At 42.8% G+C, this 23,559-nt stretch overlaps 2 protein-coding genes across 18 annotated transcripts; both read right to left on the bottom strand.

The window, feature by feature from the left end:
• Nucleotides 1–1,616: 1,616 nt before the first annotated feature.
• LOC119137029 lies at nt 1,617–12,339 on the bottom strand. 7 transcript variants are annotated; one of them, XM_037275979.1, is made up of 38 exons: nt 12,237–12,339; nt 11,496–11,543; nt 11,355–11,381; nt 11,216–11,281; nt 10,921–10,971; nt 10,623–10,703; nt 10,496–10,546; nt 10,379–10,426; nt 10,242–10,298; nt 9,887–9,955; nt 9,695–9,739; nt 9,492–9,614; nt 9,126–9,176; nt 8,911–9,028; nt 8,648–8,718; nt 8,514–8,576; nt 8,324–8,383; nt 8,143–8,205; nt 7,848–7,907; nt 7,680–7,754; nt 7,523–7,615; nt 7,034–7,093; nt 6,893–6,961; nt 6,755–6,823; nt 6,604–6,657; nt 6,042–6,107; nt 5,896–5,970; nt 5,758–5,829; nt 5,642–5,680; nt 5,451–5,516; nt 5,302–5,361; nt 5,156–5,242; nt 5,010–5,072; nt 4,812–4,868; nt 4,624–4,695; nt 4,504–4,543; nt 4,381–4,423; nt 1,617–4,160 (listed from the first exon to the last, which is right to left on the bottom strand). In XM_037275979.1, exons 1-38 carry the CDS (start codon nt 12,276–12,278, stop codon nt 2,396–2,398), a joined length of 4,119 nt encoding a protein of 1,372 aa, XP_037131874.1. In that variant the 5' UTR covers nt 12,279–12,339; the 3' UTR covers nt 1,617–2,395. The 7 variants fall into 7 exon arrangements, with proteins under 7 accessions (XP_037131874.1, XP_037131875.1, XP_037131873.1 ...); XM_037275980.1 differs by having other exon boundaries at nt 4,624–4,698; nt 10,251–10,298; nt 12,237–12,338; XM_037275978.1 differs by having other exon boundaries at nt 4,624–4,698; nt 8,648–8,716; nt 8,912–9,028; nt 12,237–12,338.
• A 2,001-nt stretch (nt 12,340–14,340) lies between these two features.
• On the bottom strand, nt 14,341–23,351 carry LOC119137073 (myb-like protein V). Of its 11 annotated transcripts, none has more exons than XM_037276078.1 (35): nt 23,111–23,351; nt 22,972–23,025; nt 22,316–22,375; nt 22,187–22,246; nt 22,032–22,097; nt 21,763–21,834; nt 21,359–21,430; nt 21,234–21,290; nt 21,019–21,090; nt 20,884–20,946; nt 20,753–20,809; nt 20,485–20,535; nt 20,352–20,423; nt 20,231–20,296; nt 20,070–20,135; nt 19,921–19,992; nt 19,629–19,748; nt 19,515–19,562; nt 19,366–19,440; nt 19,168–19,287; nt 19,045–19,098; nt 18,691–18,747; nt 18,518–18,595; nt 18,392–18,445; nt 18,234–18,311; nt 18,044–18,100; nt 17,897–17,974; nt 17,783–17,836; nt 17,622–17,726; nt 17,495–17,545; nt 17,353–17,388; nt 16,326–16,403; nt 16,204–16,243; nt 16,059–16,110; nt 14,341–15,971 (listed from the first exon to the last, which is right to left on the bottom strand). In XM_037276078.1, exons 1-35 carry the CDS (start codon nt 23,111–23,113, stop codon nt 15,014–15,016), a joined length of 3,156 nt encoding a protein of 1,051 aa, XP_037131973.1. In that variant the 5' UTR covers nt 23,114–23,351; the 3' UTR covers nt 14,341–15,013. The 11 variants fall into 11 exon arrangements, with proteins under 11 accessions (XP_037131973.1, XP_037131970.1, XP_037131972.1 ...); XM_037276075.1 differs by having other exon boundaries at nt 19,045–19,101; nt 19,186–19,287; nt 22,316–22,399; nt 23,111–23,331; XM_037276077.1 differs by having other exon boundaries at nt 22,316–22,381; nt 23,111–23,330.
• Between the last annotated feature and the right edge of the window lie 208 nt (nt 23,352–23,559).

Consider the following 23,559-nt stretch of genomic DNA (forward strand, 5'->3'; position numbering starts at 1 on the left):
GAACGTGAATGTGGCTAAAAGTTTTCACGCAGGTGCACTTAACGAGGGTGACTTGCAAAACATATTGGAACGCGGCCCCGAGAACTAGAGCTTGACACCTGTGACCTTTGACCATGATATTTCCCTAATAAAGTGGCCTGTTATTAGGTCCACTTGAAAATGGCGGTGTACCTAATGGAGTGTCCGTGTGATTCCCTCGTTAAGTGCACCTGCGTGAAAACTTTTAGCTCCTGCAGAACGTGAAAGTGGCTAAAAGTTTTCACGCAGGTGCACTTAACGAGGGTAACTTGCAAAACATATTGGAACGCGGCCCCGAGAACTAGAGCTTGACACCTGTGACCTTTGACCATGATATTTCCCTAATAAAGTGGCCTGTTATTAGGTCCACTTGAAAATGGCGGTGTACCTAATGGAGTGTCCGTGTGATGACCTCGTTAAGTGCACCTGCGTGAAAACTTTTAGCTCCTGCAGAACGTGAAAGTGGCTAAAAGTTTTCACGCAGGTGCACTTAACGAGGGTGACTTGCAAAACATATTGGAACGCGGCCCCGAGAACTAGAGCTTGACACCTGTGACCTTTGACCATGATATTTCCCTAATAAAGTGGCCTGTTATTAGGTCCACTTGAAAATGGCGGTGTACCTAATGGAGTGTCCGTGTGATTCCCTCGTTAAGTGCACCTGCGTGAAAACTTTTAGCTCCTGCAGAACGTGAAAGTGGCTAAAAGTTTTCACGCAGGTGCACTTAACGAGGGTAACTTGCAAAACATATTGGAACGCGGCCCCGAGAACTAGAGCTTGACACCTGTGACCTTTTACCATGATATTTCCCTAATAAAGTGGCCTGTTATTAGGTACACTTGAAAATGGCGGTGTACCTAATGGAGTGTCCGTGTGATGACCTCGTTAAGTGCACCTGCGTGAAAACTTTTAGCTCCTGCAGAACGTGAAAGTGGCTAAAAGTTTTCACGCAGGTGCACTTAACGAGGGTAACTTGCAAAACATATTGGAACGCGGCCCCGAGAACTAGAGCTTGACACCTGTGACCTTTGACCATGATATTTCCCTAATAAAGTGGCCTGTTATTAGGTACACTTGAAAATGGCGGTGTACCTAATGGAGTGTCCGTGTGATTACCTCGTTAAGTGCACCTGCGTGAAAAGTTTTAGCTCCTGCAGAAGTGAAAATGACCAAAAACTTTTCACGCAGGTGCGTTTAACGAGGGTAACTTGGAAAACATATTGGAACGCGGCCCCTCGAGGACTGGAGGTCGACACCCCTGGTTTAAGTGAAAAGTGCCACACCCGCCCTCACCCCCACTTTCTGATTGGCTGTTTGATCTGTGACGTCACTTGGACACTCCATTAGGTACACCGCCATTTTTAGGTGTACCGAATCACAGGCCAGTTCATTAGGGCAAAATCATGGCCAAAGTTTAACTGAAAGCGAAAAGCGCCACACCCGCCCTCACCCCCACCTTCTGATTGGCTGGTTGACCTGTGACGTCACACGGACACTCCATGAGGTACACCGCCATCTTCAGGTTCGTTCGCGAAGATTCATGAGTGAGTGACAGACAGCGTTGCTGCTATGCCAGCCGACACAAGTAATGCAGACATTGAAAGGTATGTATTTAATGAATTTACACTCTTCAAAAACATACAAGAGAAAATGTGTTACAATAGTTTAGAAACCTCATCTACACATTAAATATAATTTAAAACAGGAGACAATAGTTTAAAAACCTCTATATGTTAAAAAGACATCTGTGTCAATTTTGGCACATAAAATAATTTATTTGTTCAGTAAGAAAACCAACACCAGTGAACATTCAATTATTAAAATGTCAGTGACAAATTTGGTACGTTAAAATAATATAGTGTAATCGTGTAACTATCCCAAAAAGATGAAAACAAATTCTGTTCACAACATTGGCTAAAAGACCTCGCCTCGACTAAAGCACCAGGGCCTTCTTGCTATGGTTTTAGAGCCCAAAATCTTGGTTTGGCTCCTCAAACCACTGGCTAGAATATGAGGACCAAAAGACCAAGACCGTGCTTTAAACCTGGACCTATGTCAAAAATCAAAATATGATCACAAAGGTTGACGACTTGCTCCAGTCTAGCATTGGACTTTGTCCTTAAAACGATGAGCAAAACATCAAGGTCTGGCTCTAAATTCAGTCAGGACTTCATGACCACAAATACCTACAGTAGATCTTGCTTGAACAAACAGACCTAAATGACCTGGACAAGAGTAGTATGTATAGCTTCAGACGTTTGCTGTAATATACAGAATTATTTTCCACTGACTCCAAAAGAGAGGTGGACTTGGACTACGACTACAACACCAAAGTCTTGCGTAGGGCTATGCTTTAAGGTCATGTGAGAAATTCTGCTAAATATCTAAATAGCCATCATCGGGCAGGACACTGGGATGCCGAGAACCTCGATGACTGTGTTTCTGCTCTCTGTCACTTGCTCTCCTCCTGTGATCACTTCCTCTCCTCTCCTGGTCAGTCCCTGTCTTGTCACTCGCTCTTCTGTGACTCTCTGAGCTACTACCTCCATGCTCTTCGTGGCCTGTCTGGAACTTCTTGCGGGCGCTCTCTATTCGGCTCATTTGTTTTTTGTCTTCCTCCGCCCTCCTCTGGCTGGCAGACGTCCTCTCGTCCATCCGGCTGGATTCTTGACTCCGGTGCGAGCCCCTCCGTTCATTGCTTCTACCGTGAGTGTCCCATCCATCACGACTTGCTGTAGTTTCTGTCCTCCAATCCTTTGCTTGAATGTCATCAGTCATTTTGCTTTGTCCACTGCTTCCTCTCTCCTGACCGGCCCGCTGGGCGACGACATCCACTCTTCCTTCTGGAGTCCCACTGTGACTTTGCTGATGTTGTGGCTTCCTTTTGGAGCCCTCCATTTTGCCCAGCGATTCTTTCCCCTCATCTTCTCCGCCCTTTGTGTCTGTTCTTCCCGGCACGTCTTTCCCCTCAACTCGGTGGCTTCCCTCCCGTTCTGTCTTTTTGCTGTCCTTCGTTTTGGGCTTCTCCTCTACTTTTTTAAGCGACGCTGCTTCTTTCTCCTGCTTCTCCTTCCAAGCTGCCATTCGGTTCTCTGTCTCCTTGTCAACTTTGTCCTTTTTTGTCATTTCTTCCTTGGTCTTCTTAGAATCCCCTTCCTTTGCTGTGATTTTGCCCTCTTCAATCTTTTTGTCAAGTTTTTCCTCCATGAGGTCCAGCTCTTGCTCCAGTTCTGCCAGCTTCTTTGGATCCGACTCCAAGTCGTCGTCGTCGTCGTCGTCCACCTCCTCCTCCACCTCCTGGATCTCCTCATACTCCTCCACCTCGATGCCGTCCATGGTCTTCTGCAGCTGCGTCTTGACCTTGTTGAGCTCCAGGAGGCCGTCCTGTAGCTCCTTGCACACGTCCCTGATCTTGGATGCGAATTTGGTCTTGGCACCTTTGCGCAGCTCATGGGAGTCCTTGGCGAGGAAGAAGACGTCAAGGGCCAGGAAGAGTGCCGACATGACCCCTGTGGTGACGCTAATGGCTTGGGCAGCCTTGGCTGCTCCAGCCCCCGCACCCAGCACCTGAACAGTGCTAATGAGCTTGTCGGTGTTTATCATGAGGGCCTTGCCAGCCCGGCCGCCTTCCTTCACCACATGTTTGATGTTGTGGTTCAAGGCCTTCTTAGCGGTACTCTGCGTGTACTTCTCAAAGTCCCACTCCTGCAGAGTATCGATGCCCTCCTGCACAAATTCCATACACTCGCGAATGTCTTTAATCTGCTCCTGGTAGTCCTGGATCATCTTCTCCACCTTCTTGCGGTCCATGTTGGAGTGGACCGCGTCTGTAATGTTGGCCGTGGCCGAGGTGATGCTGCCCGCCGTGGCCACGCCGATGCCTACCGCCGTGACAATGATGGAGGCGCCAAAGGTGAACGGCGCCAGGATGAGCCCCGTGATGGTGGTCAGGCTGCCGGCCACGCTGGCCACGCCTCCGCCGACGGCTGCCGATATGGTCTTTTTGTGGAAGTAGTCGGCGGCGTCGGCCAGGGCCAGCAGCTCAAGGATGCAGTGTTGCAAGGATGCCCCCCGCTGGTTGAAAAGGCGCACAAAGAGTCGCGCTGCCATGTAGACACGGTCGGCCGCCTCCTCCATTGCCCTGCACGCACGGACGGACGTAAAGGAATGTTTCAATCATTAGGTACGCCGGCATTACAATCAATACTGCATACCAAATGCCCTTTTTACCACTAGCCCATCCATTATTGTATCACCTATCCACCCATTCATTCAACATCAATCTATGCATCCACTCTGGGATCAACATCCGTCCGTCCGTCCGTCCAAACCCGAAGCGTAAAACGAAAGCGTGTGCATACATTTCCTCCTCATCTTCTTGGAAATTGTTCCACTCGGCCCAACCTGTAGAGACAGGAAGTCAAGACCAACCACATGAGACTGGGAAAAGCTTTCAGATCAAACGTGTCAGACGTTGCACTTGCCTTCAACATTTTTCCACCAGTCCATCAGGCCGTCATTCTCCTGCAAGAAAAAAAGCAACAACGTGACACTCAACTTTGACCTCATGTGATGATGGGAACACTGACGGCGGTCAAACACACCTCCTCAGAGTCCAGAGGGTTTCCTTCGATTGGGTATGCTGCCATTTCCACTGGCTGGACCTCCACTGTGCTCTGCTGAAAGATTTACGTACACTAAGCTTATTAGCTTCACACAGCCTACCAAGCTCCATCTTACCAAAGATTTCGCTCGGTTCATAGCATTAAGGAGGAGGAAAGAAGCAACTAACCTGTGCTGGCATCATCTCCTCCATCTCCATGCTCTCCTCAATGATGGGTATCTTTTCCTGGGCCGCAAGACAAGGAAGAAGAAAAGTCAAAAGTCCATCCGTTTGGGCTGTATGGCCCCCTGGCAAATCCATCATCCCGCAATTCATTTTGGAGACTTTTGTGTGGGTCTTAGACATTGCTATGACATTTGGTGTTACCTGCGATGATGTGTTGCGTTTTGTCATCTTGGGAAGGGTCGTCTTGACTCTGAAAGATACAACCTGGAGGATGGACCAGAGTGACATGACGGTCAAGTGAGAGAAGACATTTTGTGCTTTGCTATTTGGCAAAACAAAAGGCTCACTCGTCGTTTCTTCTTGATGGTCCTCCTTCGTCTCAGTCCGCCACCCGAGGGTGGCGCCGCGTCCTCCTTGTTGTCTTCATTGTCCTGCTAGCATTAACAGCATGTTAGTGCTTGTTAACCCCATGTGACTTCAAAAAGAGCCTAACCTGTTTGTCAGCGGTTTTGGGCGTTCTCTTGAATATGCCAGCAAAGCCTCCTTTTTTCTCCTGCTCGACATAAACACACAGTCGTCGTATACTATAATGTACACAGGTGTCAATCATACCTCAAGGCATACAGTGTATTGAATACTCACCTTAGCAGTTGCAGCTTCAAGATTGACAGTAGTGCCTGATAGTTCGTCTCCTGACAAGTCATCCATCTATTTAAAAAAAAACAAAAAAAAAACATCACATTTATTTATGATTTCATTTGTATTGAGTTTTTTACAAGTTTAATTTATTCGTGGCCTGGAGGGAGGGACCGATTTTTGTTCTGTCATCTCACCTTGGCACTTTCATCCAGATTGTCATCACTAAGAGGATCCTGGAAGCAGAGGATGATTTTTGTCATTTTCTGGTAAATAAACAAACAAACAAGTGTAGATCATCTGACAACGTTACCTTGATAGCGATGGAGCGTGGCGCCGGTTTGGGTGACTTTCTGAACATTCCTGCCAAACCTCCCGTCTTTTCCTGTAAAGCAAATATTGGGTCAGGTAGGAAAAAACACACAGAGTCTGACATCCGTCAACATTGTACCTTTGGTCCAGTTTCTTCTGTCAACTTTTCATTGCTGTCAGATAAGAGCTTCTTCTTGTCATCACCGTTTGACTCCTGCGTAGCAAAAATAATAGCCACAACATATAAAAATAACAACAGGAAAAATGAATACAAATAATCATCATCTGTAGTGTCACCTCGTCAGCTGCTTTTGGAGCTTTCTTGAATATACCACTGAAAATACTTTTTTCCTGAAATAAAAAAAGACAAAAAATACTTATTTTTAATCAAAATCTAATAACAAAAATGGAAATATAAATACAAATAATAAAATGTAAACATTCAACCATTTCAGAAATAGCCTGTGTGTTCAAATTCTTAAAAAAAAAAAAAAATCTACATACAATTAAATAATGTAATCATTAAACACTTGAAAAAATGATGGAAAATTCAACAGTTTAACTTAATGTGATTTGATGTCATTTCAAATGTTAAAATAAAAAACAAGAGGCGAAGGTTAAAAGAAGGACATTTACTTTTAAATGAATACAACCCTAATTTAAAAAAAAAAGTAGTTGCAAAAAATGATGTCCAGTAATAAACACAATCAACATCAATCTTGAAAAACTTTTCAATAAGTAAATGAAACAAAAATGTGTACATAAAAAAATGAAGGGTCAAAAACGTACAAATAAGTTTGTAAAGTAAAACATAACTGTTCTGTGTAAATAAAATACAAGATATTACCTTGACAGTGGTGCTTTCTGCTAAATTGTCATTACTTGATGATTTCTCCTTGTCCTGGAATGAAAAGCGCGTGTTCGTAAGAGGAAAAAAAAACAACCTAGACCCTTTGTTGAGTGTCCTTATGGTTGCGAGTGTACTAAGTGTTGGTAACCTCATCCAGCAGGTTGTCGTTGCTATAGGATCTTTTGAAGATGCCCGCCAGGCCTCCTCCTTTTTTCGCCTAAAGGCATGTTTTTTTTTTTGGGTCAAACAACGAGAGATCAAAAATAACAAATAGACTTTTTGAAACCTTGCGGATATTCTCGGACAAGTTCTCAGTGCTTCCGGATGGCGTCACTTCACTCTTGACCTCCGCTTCCTGAGATAGTTCAGATCGTATTTTTGATCAAAGGCTTACTAAGAAGAATTTTTGGGATGGAGGGGGAGGCACCTTATCGCCCTCTGCAGGCTTCTGAGGCTTCTTGAACATGTTGCTGAAAAGGTTTTTATCCTGAAAAAAAATGAATAAACACAATCAAATATTTATACACAACGAAAAAAATTTTGACTAAATCAAACAAACTGACATTTAAATTAAGCACAACGTACATACCTGTACAATATATACAACAAAAAATGCCTCGAACATTAGTTGAGGTTAAAATAAAAAAAATCTAATTAAAAACATACATGCACAGTATACTAAAAAAAACTAATGTGCATTCTTCATACACAACAACTATTGCAGTAATTTTCTTGAATGATTAAAATTTGTCAAATAAATAATTTTAAATGACAATAAAGATGAAATAGATTTTTCTTTTTAAATCATTCAAATGAGCAACAATTCATCATGCACATCCAAAAAGTAGGGTTAGGGTTTTCACCCATAGATGCACAAGGCCATCAATTGTTCAAACTAAAATATTTGGTTTCTTACCTTGGCAACGCTCTTCTCGGCCGCATTGTCCCCACCCACTGCCGTTGTGGTCACCTGTCCCTTGTCCTCCTTGTCATTGTCCTCCTCACCGTCCTGAAACCAGGACATGCAATTGACTCAAGTATGAAAATAGAATTTGTTAAAAAAAAACACTCACCGGTGAGGCGTCTCTCTCTCCTTTGGGGGTCTTTTTTTGGAAGACGCCAAAGAGCCCTCGATCTTTGTCCTGACCCTGCGCCCCCCCAAAAAAAACACACCGTCTTGACAATGGCCGCAAACAAACACACACACACGATATGGAAATCTGAAATGTTCCATTGCGTACTGGTTTGCCCTCAGATAAATCCTCGGCGCTGGCTGACAACCTTTTATCCACGCTCTCACCCTGCAAGTGACAAGAACAGAGCCTCGTTCAGTGACACAGAAACACAATAAAAAGTTCAATAATACTTCTTGAATTGAGTACAGTCAATCGTAATAATAGCTCAAATTGTTCAACCAGAATAACGTCTTCATTTGAGTCTTCATGATCATAGAACCAATTTTTCACTATGAGGAGTTCAAATCAAAGGATGAAAACATTGCATAAAAATACTCCAAAATGTCATTGAATTGTTTACCTGGTCAGGCTGAGCCGCTTTGGTAGCCTTCTTAAAGAATCCACCAAATAGTCCTGCTTTTTCCTGAAAGACATTTGTCAGCATCACCTATACATGAATCAACCTTAATATTATATTCATAAAATAAAAATAACACAAAAGAGAATTTGTATTATGTTATATAAACAGGGGGGGAAATCACCTTATTGTCTGACAGACTGTCTGTGCTGCCCGACAGATCATCGCGGGGCTCTTTAGAATCCTATGAGCAAAAATACAATTGACTCAATTGGAATGAACCCTAAGCAAGCAAACTAATGTCATGTACAGGATCCGCGGACAGACACAATCCCCCTGGAGATCTTTCAAGAGAATATTTTGAAGTGGCTGACCTGCTTGGGTGCCACCTCTTTGGGAGTCTTTCGGAGGATTGCGCTGAAAAATCCTCCTTTTTCCTGCAACGCAATTTTACACACTTGTTGGTGACATCTTCAATGATGGTGACGCTCTTACAAGAGCACCTTACCTCGGAGGCCTTCTGGGACAGATCGTCGCTGCTGTCTGACAGGTCGTCACGGGGACCAGGCTGCTCCTCCTGAAGGGGGAAAAAAAAAAAAGCATTGACAGCGCTTCACATTTTCCACATTTTGTTACGTTACAGTCGAACACAATCGCTAGTTGTTAGTCCTTTGGTGTTTATGCCAGTCGCCGGCTTGAATCACAAAGAACTCGCTCGTTAGCTAGCGTCACTCGTACGTCAAGACACCACGGTATTCGGAAGAAGTTTGACCTCATCCAGCTGAGCCTCTTCTGGAGGTTTCTTCTTGAACACCCCGTTGAAAATTCCAGCGTAAGATTGTTTCTCGTCTTCTTCACTCTCCTCCGAATCGCCGTCCATTTTCCCCACCTACCTCACCCAAAAAATAGAAAGGAAATGGAAGGGATGACGATGATCAATAAAACAAGACTGAGAAACACAGCAAAAGACGACCGACAGGAGTTACCGCCACCAAAGGAGGTTTCCGGAACATTCCAGCAAATCGACCCCCAAAGTCCTGAAAAATGAAATGGATCATATTTTATTTAACACCATTTTTTTAAATAATGAAATTATAATTAAATACTTTTTATAAAAATATGAATTGATTACAAAATAATTTAATGAAAAATATATGTATTATTATTACAAGAATCGAATTGTAAGTAATAGGCAAAATAAAAGATACAAAATAATCAATGAACAGATACATAAATTCAGTGAATCATGTTCTTCTGGTAAAAATAGGAAAACTTTATGAAAGAAAATAGAAAGAATATGTCTTGTCTTACAATGATGACAAGCAGATTTCATCATCATCCTCATGTCTTACTTGTTTGGATTCTGCACTTTTGTCCTGTTTGACTTTGTCACTGGCCATCCGTTCTTTTTCCTGAGACGCTTCCTCCTTGTTCTGATCGAGAAGTGCCTCGCCACTGCCACCGCCGCCGCCAACCTTCGAGGAAGACAAATGTCAACATTTGCGCACATTATGATTATGATGACGACCATCATCGCCCGGGCTGCATCTCCTACTTTGGGTGTGGACTTGAGGTGCTTCATCATGCCCTTCAAGACGCCCTGCCGAGCCAAGATTCACATGCTGTCATGTTTCACACGCTCAAGTACATAAGAACACGTACACATTTTATTAGAGTGAAGGTAATTCTGAAAAATAGATAGTACCTACACGCACGCACGCACACAAGGACGGACAGTGCTAAATACCGGTTTGGCGGATGCGGCGTGTTTGTCCGGAATGTCGTCACCTCTGTCCTGGTCGTCAGTCAAATGACTCTGAAGCAAACACATCGGTGTGAGTCACAAAAACTGGTTTTGTCGGTGTGTGTTGAACACGTGAGCACGCTCCTATAAACCCGTTTAGCCAGAGAACCCATCCATCCTTGTCCATCCTTTGTCTCCGCTTCTTACACAATCTTATACGTAGTGTTAGTATAGCAAGTGTTGTGAGATCTTGATTTGACAAATCCTCAAATGAATTTCAGTTGCCCATCCCCGATAAAAGGTGAACCTGTAAGCGCTATTAGTACGTATTAGAAGCATTGTTAGCATTAGCACCCACATTGCTTACAATGAATGACGCTTTTTTGTCTTTCAGGCTTTTTCGCAACTTGGTTGTCTGCATTTGAGGAAAATGAATGATGTTTAAAATCAATCAATCAATCAATCAAAATGTAATCTAACCAGGGAGTGACAAACCTTCTTGATGTCAGAGGCCGCATCTGATTGCACGCTTTTGACAGAAATCTGAAGAAAGAAGTGGATCAAGTATTCATGTTGCCCGCCAACACCGAGATGGCGTCACGAGAGGCGTACTTGCTTGTCGTCACTGTTGCCTTGAACGTGTCTTGTTGTCTGGTTCCTCTCCTGAGTGCAAAAAAAAAACCCCTGAATTCAGATTTTAAATTCACTTTTGCTTTATTTTGACAGTACTGTACTTCACCTGCTTTGCTTGTCTCGGTGGGGGCACAGGAGTTTCTGTTTTGTTCTCCTTCGTCTCCCTTTGTGTCACGTTTCTCTGGCCCTGAAAATCACGTCCAAATCATGAAATGACTTGTCACTGAAACGATCATGTTTTTTGTGTAATGCCTAATGTTTTGAAATATTGTGTTTTCAACACGAATTTCTAAAATGACACCGTTTAAATCACTTTAAAAAATATTGACTTTTTTATTGAAGATGACAAAAAAGTTCTTTTCAATCGATTTCCCAGAGAATAAACATATATAAATTCATCTTACCTCACCATCCACGGCTAATCTTTTCAAATGATACTGCGTTTGGCTCAGTTCCTGCACACACACACAAAAATATAAAAAACTATTGAATTACAGTCCAGTCATGCACAATCCGCATTTTCTCACTTTTACAAGAACCAGGTGCCCCCTTTTGCTGACCTGCTATCAACCAAACAATCAACCTTTGAGGTGACGGCTTGAACATGGAAGTTGAAACAAATGATAAAATAATTGGAAAAAGGGCATTGAAAAAGAAACAAAAGACATTTTGGGCAGAAAAATATTATTTTGTACACACGCTGTGCTTTGGTCGCGGAGGCACCGCAGGGATGGGCTTGTCCGACTTCTCTGCATCGTTTGGAGGCTGTAAACAAAAAGTCGGGTTTTTTACACCTCACCAAACAATCGGTTACTGGGCAGGCGGGCGGATGAAGTACCTCGGGAGGCCAGGGAGGCAGTTTGGTCTGTGAAGGCAACAAAGAATACTGTATTATTAGAAATATTACTCAGGAGTGTGATTTTTTTTTTTTTTTTTTTAAAATACGGTGATTATTTCTTAATGTTTCTATGTATCTCACGGGCTTGGTTTTCTTTTTTGCTTCAGGCTTCATCACGCACGGCTCCATCTGAGTTCCATAAAGTGACAAAAGACAGAAGATTCATCACCATGGTACCAAGACAGCTTCCACGTGTGTGAAATGATGGAAGTTATTGATGAGCACAGTTGGACTTTTTCATTTGAAATGACCTCAGTTATAAATGTAGGCCAGTGCTTTCATAGTGTTAAGGCCAGTCAAGAATGCACGCTACTGAGAAAAAGGTACAGTCCTAATCAGTCAAATGTAAAGAATTGGAATTGTTTAAAAAGTTTGCTCATTAGCCACTAGGAGGCAGTAAAACACAGTTACACTACACACAAACACAGAGGAAGAGCATCACATCGAGGCTACAATAACGTTTGTTTTTCGAGACAACAAATGCAACTAAAACGTGACGTTGCAGTTTGTTTTGTTAGCCCTTGGCCTACTTTGTAATCATTCCAAATGTACGTTTCAGAATTTGGAGACACCCGGAAGTGCTTCATAATGACGATTTAATTGTGAAAATACACATTTCCTGTCTCGTTGACTATGAAAACACACATTTCCCCAATTATCACGTGCTGAAAGTGAGGCTCCTACAAGAGAAAAAAAGGAGACATTTTTCATTCTTTAAATGAAAGATAGACACACCGCTCACATTGGAAGTGTTCACAAACTATCATTTCCGAGCAGCTGATATGTTATTTGTGTGCAGTTCATGTCGTTTATTTGTCTCACCTCGCTACTGCTGCTGTTCCTCCCTCCGTCCGTCAATGGCATCCAAAGACCTACCTACCTAGGGCAAGTGAATGCCTCTCAGAAGTTTCCCAAAGTGTTCACCCACCACACCCCGCCCGCAACGCATCTGCAGCTGCGGAGGCGTTCACGAGCTCCGAAATTTCTAATTTCACCACAGCCATCCGCGTCGTGAGATTGTTTTTGTGGGTTGATTTCCCAAAATGTGAGTAGTAGTGAATAATAAATAAATAACCAATAACACATTTTAATGAAACATTTCACAATTATCAAAATAAATTGGTTTTATGATTTTTTTGACATAGAAAACTAAATATTTTATTCCAGTGCTCCTCAAACTTTTTACACCAAGTATTACTGTAAAAAAAATGTAATGTGTGTTTAATGGTACGTATTTTAAAATAAAATAAAAACTTTTATCATAATAGATCTAAAAACATTACATGAATTAAATGTATTTCATATACATTTACAATTAATTGTATCTGTTTTGTTTTGTTTCTCCAACTGGGCAAAACAGATTCATTTTCCTTTACGTGTCTTAATGCTCCTTACTGTTACTTTCCTCAATGACATGTCCAGTATCACGCTGGCATTCCGAAGACAATGTTTGACTTTCTAAATATAATCTTTTGTGCACTGTTTGTGCATGTTCCTGCTTGTTAGCGTCTCTCATGCCTCCCCAAAGATCTTGTATTGCATTAAGATGTAACGTCATGCCACTGTTCATGTGTGCTACACTCAAGTTCTTTATACACTACATTCATAACAATCCTACCAATCATCCATCCACTCCCAAAAGGTAAGGACCTTTTGGGAGGGTCAAGGGTGAGCTGCGACATCATCTCAGCTCAATTGGGCAAAGAGGCAAGATACACCATCACATATGGAAAAACATTCTCATTCAGACCACATGACAAAGTGAAAGAAAAGCACAAGCACCGGAGATCATGAAAAGCCCACACAGGAAGGCCTGAGCCCGATTTCAAACTTGGACTAGGTCATTGTGCCGACAAGAATAATAGTCATATAATGATATAACTGCCAGTAGAAATATTCATGATGACAATTAGCAACTGTTTACCTCAACTAAAGCACACACACACACCCCACCTCGCCTTGCTTTGTTTACCAGCAGGCTGACCTGAACACATCCATGCAGATGAAGCAAGCCATGCACAACTGCAATCATTATCCACATCATATGGCAGCATGATAAAAGTGACCATTTTACCTGCCGACGATATCTCGAAACCTTTTGTTTTGTTTCCTTTGTGCGTGACTCACCTGGGAGGAGATGGAGGAGAAGGAGGGAGGGAGGGAGGGGCAAGGCCTAACTCACCTGGGTTTGGGTCCCAGCAGGTTTGACTCATCAGTTTCAACCTCACATCTGACACACACAAAAAAGAAAGGGTTGGCAATCTTGGCGAAATCAAAGAAGGGCTAACAAATTGTTATGACTAAATACCAGCTCAGTGGCCTTGTGGTATGAGTGTCCGCCCTGAGACTGGGAGGCCGTGGGTTCGATCCCCGGCCGAGTCATACCAAAAGACTATAAAATGGAACCTGGTACCTCCCTGCTTGACTCTCAGCATTAAGGGTTGGATTGGGGATACTGTGAGGAGCTGCGCCCCACAGTCATTATTAGCAACGTATAGCTTCTACTATGGAAGCTTGTCTGAGGATGACTCTAAATAAATATATGCTTATTGAGTAATACTTATTTGGGGAAAACTATCCAATTAAATAATTTAACTACTTTACAATTTTGTATTGATACAATAAAAACAGAAATGATCATTACAGATCCTGTGTGTTTAGGGTTATTTTCATCCTTTTAACGACTGTTTTAATGTTTCTTTATGACCCCAACAAAAATGAATAAGATTATAGTCAAATTTAATTTGATTACATTGATTAAAAAATACATCCATATCATACTTGTCTAATAAAAACTAATATCATTTGTATGTTATTAATAAATGCACATTTATGTGTTGACTTAAAAAAACATTCGATTTTTTTTTTTTTTTTCATGAATTAATGTTTTTTTTAAAGATAAATGTTATATTGCCCATACCTCAGATATCTTTTTAACCTGTTTGCCGTATGCATAGGATACAAAACAATCAGGCCTTCATGGGAATCTTTGTTTTTTTTATTGCACAGATTACCGGTACAGCCACTTTTCCTTTTATCACCTCCTACACAAAACATACATTGCACATCCTACGTCCACCCACAATAAATACAAAAGTTAAATAAAAAAACAAAGCATGGATTTATCCAGTGAACAGGTTAGCGCTAAAAGCATTAGCATTGTTGCCAGAGTCACTCTGGTGTCCAAATATTAAAATATTGTTGCAAAACTATATATTAAACATTTTTATACATTTCATTCCGGGACGGTTGACTAACGTTAGCTAGCTAGTATTGTGGAATTTAGTACAATAAAAGGCACATGAGTTAAAAAAAATGACTAAAACATTATTTGTATATCAAAAATGTTTTGTTCATTGAAAAATCCTCCCGTTCCATGAGGAGTAAAATACAGAGGCATCAATTCCCTAAAGGGATTAGTTCAACAATTTTGAAGTCCGCTTTTGCTAGCCAAAAAGCAGATTTCACCTCAAAAATATCAGAATGGTCATCAATCTGGTTTGGTTGTATATTTTGTTCCAGTTTGTATTTCAGACAAACTTTTGGTTATCATTTTTGCACTTGGCATCTCTTTGGATATTGGCTTCGTTTTTCCAATGTCACACGTACTCCCTGTTGTCGAGGTCTTTCTTGATGGCTTTCTTAATGCGGTCGATCTCGTCTTCTTCCGAGCTGTCGTAGTCGTAACCCCCTTTCATCTTCTCCGCCGAAGCGTCGTCCTCTCGTTGGTTTTCGTCCTGGGGCGCGGTGGTGCACTGCAGCTCCTCTCGGATGCTGTTGAGCTCCACCAGGCCTTCGTGCAACTGCGTAGCCACCTCCCGTATTTTGCCGGCGAACTCAGACTTGGCACCCTTCTTGAGCTCCTTGGAGTCCTTGGCCACAAAGTAGATGTCCATCCCCACAAAGAGACCCGTGAGGACACCGGTGGCCATGCTGGCAATCTGAACAGCGCGGGCGGCTGTGCTGCCCGCCACGTTGGCGATCTGCACCACACGCATGATCTCGTTGGCGTTAATAAGGATGGCTTTGCCCGCCATGGCGCCGTCCTCGTAGAAGCTGCTGCTGAGCACGGGGAATTCGCGGTTGTAGGCGTTGTTCTTCATCTTGATGAGGTCGAAGCGCCGCAGGTTCTCGATTCCCTGCTTGATGAACTTGAGGCACTTGTTGAGGTCCGCCATCTTCTCTTGGTAGTCCTCCACAATCTTCTCGACTTTCTTGCGGTCCATGGAGTTGTTGACCTGGTTGGAGATGCTGGCGCCGGCCGAAGTGAGGCCGCCCGCCGTGGCCACGCCCAGCCCCACGGCCGTCACGATCAGAGAGGTGCCGAAGGTGACGGGCGCCAGGGCCAGGCCGGCGATGGTGGCCACGCCGCCGATGGCGCTGGTGGAGCCGCCGGTAATCTGGGCAATCTTGGTGTTCTTGTTGAATTTATCCAGGCCGTCGGCCATGCTGTTCAGGTTGATGACGTGCTGCCAAAGGCTCTCGGCGCGATCTGAGAACAGCTTGTTGAACACCCGGATGCCCTTCTGAACCTTCTCCGCCGTCACCGCAAATGCCCTGACCATAGGAGTTGCAATTTTACACAGAGCAATATGAAAATCAATATCTACGAAGAGACTTGGAATGTCTATCCCCGACACTTACTTCGCTTCTTCTTTATCGGTCATGTCGTCCTCCTGAGGCGTGTCCTCCCAAGCTGAGGAAGATGCAAAATAGAGTCGATCATATTTGAACAACAGCGTCCTTTTCAATGCTGTCGCCGTGCAGGCTCAATTTTAGACGAACTTACACTCCACATTGTTCCACCACTCCATAAGACCATCCATGTCCTGTAAGATGAACCAAAGAAAAAATGTTGTTGGCTTGATTAAGGCCAGTTCACGCGATCTTGTCATGGAAATGCAAACGGACCTGTCTGTCTTCAGGCTGCGATGGATCAATGCGGAATTCCTCCAGCCGTTCAAACAAACCTCGGTTTCCACCCTCGTTCTGGAACACAAGCAGTGCCAAGTCGGGTTTTTTTTTCAATGATTGTAACATATTAATTACTTCAACAATTAGAAAGTGGAGATTTCTCTGCATTTGGTGTTTGGTGACAAAAGGACTCCTAAAAAACCCTGACAATATATCAAATAAAAACAAAATAAAGACTATGCTTATGAATGAATGTTTAAATCCTCAAACATAAAAATGAAAACTACATTGAGTTCGATTAAAACAAAAACGAATGACATCACAATAAAATAAACTTCAATGAGCACAAAATCAAGGCATAAATTCAATTCAAACAAATAAATCAAACCGAAGGAAAATTGGATAAAAATATGAAATTGATGAAAGAAAAAAAAGTAAACAGAAATGCAATTAAATCAAGACAAAATAAGTGAATAAATAAAAAATAAAAAAATCCAAATATGTATTGTATGTAATGAATACATTTCATTTTAACCAAATAAAAAGTGTCAATGTGTCAAACCAGTTCCAACCAAACTGAATAACTCATTAGAATATGTTATTGTGTGTTTTACAGTAAAAGAACAATATCTGATCATAGCAGGTGTTCCTCCTGAAGCAGAAGCGCTGTGTTTTTGCAAAAGTGGCGTCTCGGTAAAGGAAAGCAGACAAACAAGTCAGGACACATTGTGGCAGCCTCATCTCCCCTTACATCATGCCTTCATGCAGAGGCTTTTGTCTTGGAATGCAAGGCAGGGGAGGGGAGGAGCAAAAAGTGGGAAAACAAAACAAAAACAAAAAAGAACAGATGTTGGGAGGGTGGGTGTCAGGTGACCGAAACGGCTCTTTATCGTAACAAAGATGACAATGTGACATTGTGTGGGAAGAAAGCCCTAACAGCGGGAAAAGAATTGTGTGTCCAAAGAACATTGTGTGGAACAAAATAAAAACCCGAATTGAAACCAAATTGAAATAAAATGTGTACCTCAGCCTCTTCATCGCGTCTCTGTGTCATTTTGTTCTGCAACACACGAAAACCAATCTTGTCATTATACGGTCAAAATAAATCTACAGTCAAACACACGAGCGATAATAAACACTGCAGCTAATAAAAGCGTGACAATTACCTTGACTCGAGGCATGAAGGGATTGTGGCGTTTGGGTTTCTTGACTTTGACCTGAAAAGCAAAAACAAGTGAAACAAGGCAAATGATTCATCATGAGAGTCAGCAACCCAAAAAACAAAACAAAAACCTCTTCTGGTTTGTTGGTGCCATCCTCTTCCTTTGGATTCTCTTTGGACTTTTCTTCTGCTTCTCCCGCTGCTTCGTCTTTCAGCACTTCATCGTAGCTTGGAGGCTGTTGTCACGTGAGAAGTGTCAAACGTTGCCAACACGTTGGTAACATTCACGTACCTTGGCAGCAGCACGTGGATTGAACGGGTTGTAGCGCTTTGGTTTCTTCTTGGCCTGGGAAAGCCACAGTGAGATACCCTCAAAAACCATCTGGTCATAACATTAACACCTCACCTCCACCGGGGTCACCTCATTCCCCTGGCCGCCGCCGCCGCCGTCTTCTTCTTTCAGAAACTCCTCATCTGATTGGCTCTGCGGGATAATGACCTCGTTAATAGGCATCTACGTATTCAAGTCGCCTTCAAGCTCCATGATGAGAACCTGATTCTGGTTTCCTTGCTCCGGCACCACTGTGTTGGCTGCTTTGCTCCTGAGCTCCTGATAGACAAACAAGTAGCAGGTCAAGTGCAAACACCGAGGGTATGTAAATTTGAGGAATTTTTGAACACCGTGCTAAATGACCTTTAGGTCAATTTCAAAATCCTTCACAAACTTTAGAGGCTTTTCCTACCTCCACGGAAGGCTTGCGTGGAGGAACTTTGGGAGCTTCCTTATCTGCCCTCCCCTGGGACGCCATGACCTTGTCGTCCTGCGGTAGGCAAAGTACATGCTATTTGTTGCCTCAAAGCCCAAACCATAAAAAGAAGCCACAGAAGATTCAGTAAGTACCTTAGCGTCTTCAAATGCTTTGGCCTGGGCTTTGACAGGAACCTGTGTCTTCTCCTGTCAATGTGTGACAAAGTCAAGGCGGCCGTGTCGGCAAGAGCGTCAAGTGGAAACAAACTACTGGCATACCTCTCGGGTAGGTCCGTGCGGAAGTGGCGGCGTTTCACTTCTCTGCTTTCGCTCCCTGTCGACGGCGCTATTTTTGAGCTAGCCAGGGTGAATGAAACACAGGAAGGATTTAAAGAGAGAGGACGTGCGTGTGTTGTCACTGATTACGCCTGATAATGCCTATAGTACAGTACTTTTTGTTTCCCCTCCACTTGTTGGTCAGTTTCTTCGAGCGGCTCTTCCACGTCTTTCTGTGCAAAGAAGGAAAGTCAAGTATAAGATCAACTTGTTTACTTTTGCAGTGAAAACTTGATTGAAAAGTCATAGCGTTTTTAAAGAGTCCTCAAATTGACCGAAAACATAATGTTCAAAAGTAGACAGAAAGCCAGAGCTGGCCTAGAAACTCAGTCAGTGTTGTGTTGAAGACCAAAACATCTCCAAATGGTCTTAAAACAGTCATCGTTGCGTAACAGAGACCGAGAAACCACAGCCCCGTGCCCAGCACCGTCCGTCACCATCAAGCTCGGCAAAAACAAACGACAAGTTACTTTATTGGCAGACTTGAATGGATTCAGTTTCGACATGGCTCCCATCATGGCGTTCTGAGGGAGGCGAGGACACGTTATGATGGCTGTCGCAGAGGACTATCAACGCCAGGAACATTTCAATACCTGTTTGTGGCTGGACAATTTGTCGCCGGCGACGGGTGTGTCATCGTCACTGGAGTCACTTTCCTTGTCCTTTTCAGACCGGAACGGATTCAGTTTGTTCATGGCACCGGCCAGCTTACTCTGACAAAAGACAAAGAAATGTTTAAAACAAACATGAATTCGAAGGTTCGGGCAACGAAATCCACAAACACGGAGAACCTGTTTATGGTTAGTCTGGTTTTCGCTGGTGTCTGACGTCTCCTCAGTAACATCAGCATCGGAGTTCTCCTTCTCCTAAACAAATGCAGATTTTCATATTCATATGACTTGAGCTTTTCATTGAAAACGGCGCAAATGGACAAACGCACCGTTTTGTCATAGTTGAAGGCGTTCTTCATCATGGCGCTGAAGCCGTTCTAAAGGCACACACATACACTAAAGTCAAATTGTTCACAAAAATTGTTCACCAATTTATTGATTACCTGCTTGACTTTGGGCTTCTCCATCAGGTGTTCTTTGGAACCTAGCGACTTTTCCTTCCACGTCTTCTCGGCGAGATTGTCGCTGCTGGAGGACAGCTTGCCGGTTGCTGTCAAGTCCTCCTAAAACATAAGAGCGGATGATCACGGCTCATGTGAAGTTGGCAAGCTGGGCCGTGATTGGTCAGTACCTAAGCGAGTAAAACACCATTTTAAAATTGCCTTTTAACACAGTCATGCTCAAACAAATGAAAAAAAGTTGAAGTTCAAGAATATTTGTTAAAAGATATTCCACCTGAGACTGTGTTCTGGTTGCAGAAGTGTGTTTGGGCTTTTTGAACATGCCGCTAAAGAGTCCTCCTTTCTCCTGCAAAAACAACAGGAAATGAATGCTGGGGTTGTCACGGTAACGCAAAGCCTTGAGGTTGGTTGAGTGCCGCTGACCTTAGTCCCACCCTCAAAGAGGTTTTCACTGCTGGCCGACAGCTCGCTGGATTGAGACAAATCATCCTGGACCGGTCCATAAATTGCAAAGTCAAATTCAAATGATACACTCACCTAAAACGCTTTAAAAAAAAAAAAAAAATGGCTCAACTGCTGCTCACCTGAGACTTTTCTTTTACCAGCTTTGGTGATTTTTTAAACATCCCGCTAAACATTCCAGATGACTCCTGAGAAACAGCACGTTAGCTATTGATATGAACATTAGAGGAAAGTAACGCTCACCTTGGAATTGTTGTTGTTGACGACCAGATTATTGCTGCTTTCAGACTGCTCGTTGTTTTCAGACAAATCATCCTGGAAAAGAAGCAGATGGTTGTAGGACGATGACGTCATAGGAGAGGGGTGTGGGAATCACCTGAGATTGTGTTCTTTTTTTAAACATCCCGCTGAACATTCCGCTGCTCTCCTACGGGGGGGAAAAAACTGATTGTGCTCAAAAAGTCAAATAATACTGTATTTATATATATATTTTAGAATTTATTACAGTGTTGACTTCAAAGCCATAGACAGTCCTGAAATTGTCCTAAAACAAATTCAGTGCTGCATTTACGTCTGGAGATGTTCAGGGAACACTTAAAAGTTGCTTCAAAACATTTTGATGGTGACAACAAATACTCGCGCACCTTGGTGTTGTCATTCACATTGTTCTGTTTGGCGGACAGGTCAATGTCGAGAAGATCCTAAAAGAACAAAACGTAATATTTGACTTGACTTGACTTGCACGTATAGGCGTCATCTTAGTATGTTGCGTCACCTGTGAGGGTCTGCGTGCATGTCCCCGTTTAGGAGTTTTTTTCAGCATCACGCCAGATTGGTCCTGCGTAAGACGAGCGGCGTTAGTATCAGAGGCTCACTGATGTGCGTTAACTGTACAAGTGCGCTCGCTCACCTTGCCCTGCTTGCTTTTATCGAAGATGCCATTGCTGGCTGAATGCTCTGGATTGTGTTGTGAGACCGCTGCCTAAAAAAAAAAAGAATACAACACAAAAAAGTCGAGCCAAAATTCTAAAACACATTCAGCACTGGACAAAAAGTCAGTCTACAGTCTTACAACAATAATCAAACAATTTCTATATCGTGGAAAGGTGACATTCAATTCTTCACCTTGGCGTTGTCGTTCACATTGTTATTGCTGGCGGACATGTCGATGTCGAGAAGATCCTAAGCAAACAAAAGATATTTTTCAACTCTTTACACCCATGTGCAAGTGCGATCTTTGTATCGGGTACCTGCGAGGGCCTGCGTGCGTGTCCTCGTTTGGGAGTTTTTTTCAGTATTCCGCTCATCATGCCAGACTTGTCCTGCGTAGGATAAGAGTTTAGCATCAGAGGCTAACTAGTTTCAGAGTCAGAGAGTCAGAGTCAGCTTTATTGTCAATTCCTTCATGCTAAGACACACAAAGAAACCGAAATTTCGTTCCCCCTATCCCACGGTGACGAGACACAGCACACGATCAACACACAAGTAAAACAACGGGGGAGAGAGTTCAGGACCCCAACAGCCTGGAGATCACAAACTTCGCCAGTGGTGCCAGTGCTGGCATCCCACAACAGAGTCCCGGCACCATTCGTCACGGATGTAGACGCACAGTCCACCTCCTCGCGATGAGCTAACTATACAAATGTGGGCTCACCTTGGATGGCTTGCTGTCATCTAAGCTGTCGTTGCTGGCAGAAAGCTCTGGAATGTGCTGTGAGAGAGCCACCTAAAAAAACAAAAAAAAACGTTCCTGAAAATAGCTTTGCCTTCAAGGTAGCCCAAAAGTGACCTGTAAAAAAAATTGCAAGGGCGAGAGAATAAAGCAAGTGACAAAGCAATATGAAGCTTGTCTCACTTAGTCGAGGTTTACTTTAAGTTCAGAAAGTTGAAAAGTAGCAATTAGGTGGAAGATCAACAACAAACCTCTTGTGGCTCTTTGGACAATTTAGGCTGCTTCTTGAACATGCCCTTAAACATGCCGCCTTTGTCCTGGAATCATGATTTAAAAAAAAAGCCAATTATTTGGGTGTCTTCATTAGCACTGCACACCAATGCAACAATAGAAATCAGGATGTGACCTTGTTGTCGTTCAGACTGTCGTTACTCTTTGACAGTTCACTGCTGACTGACAGGTTGTCCTGTGTTGTAAACATTCAAATCGTAAGCTTGCAAGGTTGATTACTACTGGCATTATTGTCATGAATCACCTGCGGTTCAGACGATTTGGACGATCTCTTGAACATGCCGCCAAACAATGCTGCTTTTTGCTGAAACTCAAGAGGAACAAAATACTGATTGGTCATTACGCAGTTGCAGATGCCGGATATGCCCGTTCAAAAGTTGGCAAAGAGTCCTTTTTTAGAAAGTGTAATTGTTAAACAGCATGAGGAGTATATTGTGTATGTGTGTATCTTTTTTTCAAATGTTTGCAGACTCCACACACTTGGTAAAAAGAGATTGAGTGCTGCTGTTTTGGTTAACAACAGCACACAAATGAGCTTCGCAGTTAATTTGAAGGTCCACACGTGACCAATAGCAGCGACAAATGCCATTGCCTGTTTTATTTTTCTTTGGAGGGGGGGTCATTTATATATCTTAAACAGACTTAATAACCAAATCACTATCTCAGTATGTATATATATATATAGTGATACCATGAGTAATGTACGGAATGTAAATGTTTCACAAAATGCCTATTAAAAAAAAAAAAAAAAAAATCATGACAGCGCATTTTTAAGATATCCTTGCCCTCAACACAATCTAGAAAATAAAAGTTAGAGGAAGCAGATTGTTGTCAATGTTCTACTATGGTCAACATTATCATCGTCATAAAACATAAAATGTTGACAACTTTTGTACTCACTGTGACGTCTCCTTCATCGCACTCCAAGTCCAGATCAAGGTCGCCGTATCGATTCTGTTCAAACACGTTCAACATATCAAACGATTTGACAACAACATAAATGTGTGTATAGATAGCAAAGGTGCTCTCTCTCGCTCACCATTTTGGGTCTGTATTAGCTTCAGTCTCTCTCTCCGAAGCAAACTCGTGAAGATTCTCCACGTCCTTTCCCCCGGTTCTTTCCGTGAAGGAGTTTTCCGGGCTTTCGACCTGAACAGTTCCGCCCACCCCTGCTCATTTGGCAAAAACTCTTTCACCCAGTTCCTTGTGACGACTTTCATGCAAAAACAATGTTTAAAAACCCCGACGGACCAGTTCCACGAGTCCTGTGGATGAGGAGGGCGTGGCCTGACTCACCTGGCAACAGGATAACTATGGTGCGTTGCATTCGGTGCTACTCGGAAATCTCACCTTCAAAATACGTTCAAACGTGACTGACTGTACAGGATTGACAAATGCTTCTTTTTTATTATTTTAAATTCACTGTGGATCACATTGGTTTTACAAGTTGTCTTGCAAAAAATGATTTTCGACAGTATTGTAATCATG

Source organism: Syngnathus acus, chromosome 17, assembly GCF_901709675.1.
Source record: "Syngnathus acus chromosome 17, fSynAcu1.2, whole genome shotgun sequence".
Classification (NCBI taxonomy): Eukaryota; Metazoa; Chordata; class Actinopteri; order Syngnathiformes; family Syngnathidae; genus Syngnathus; species Syngnathus acus.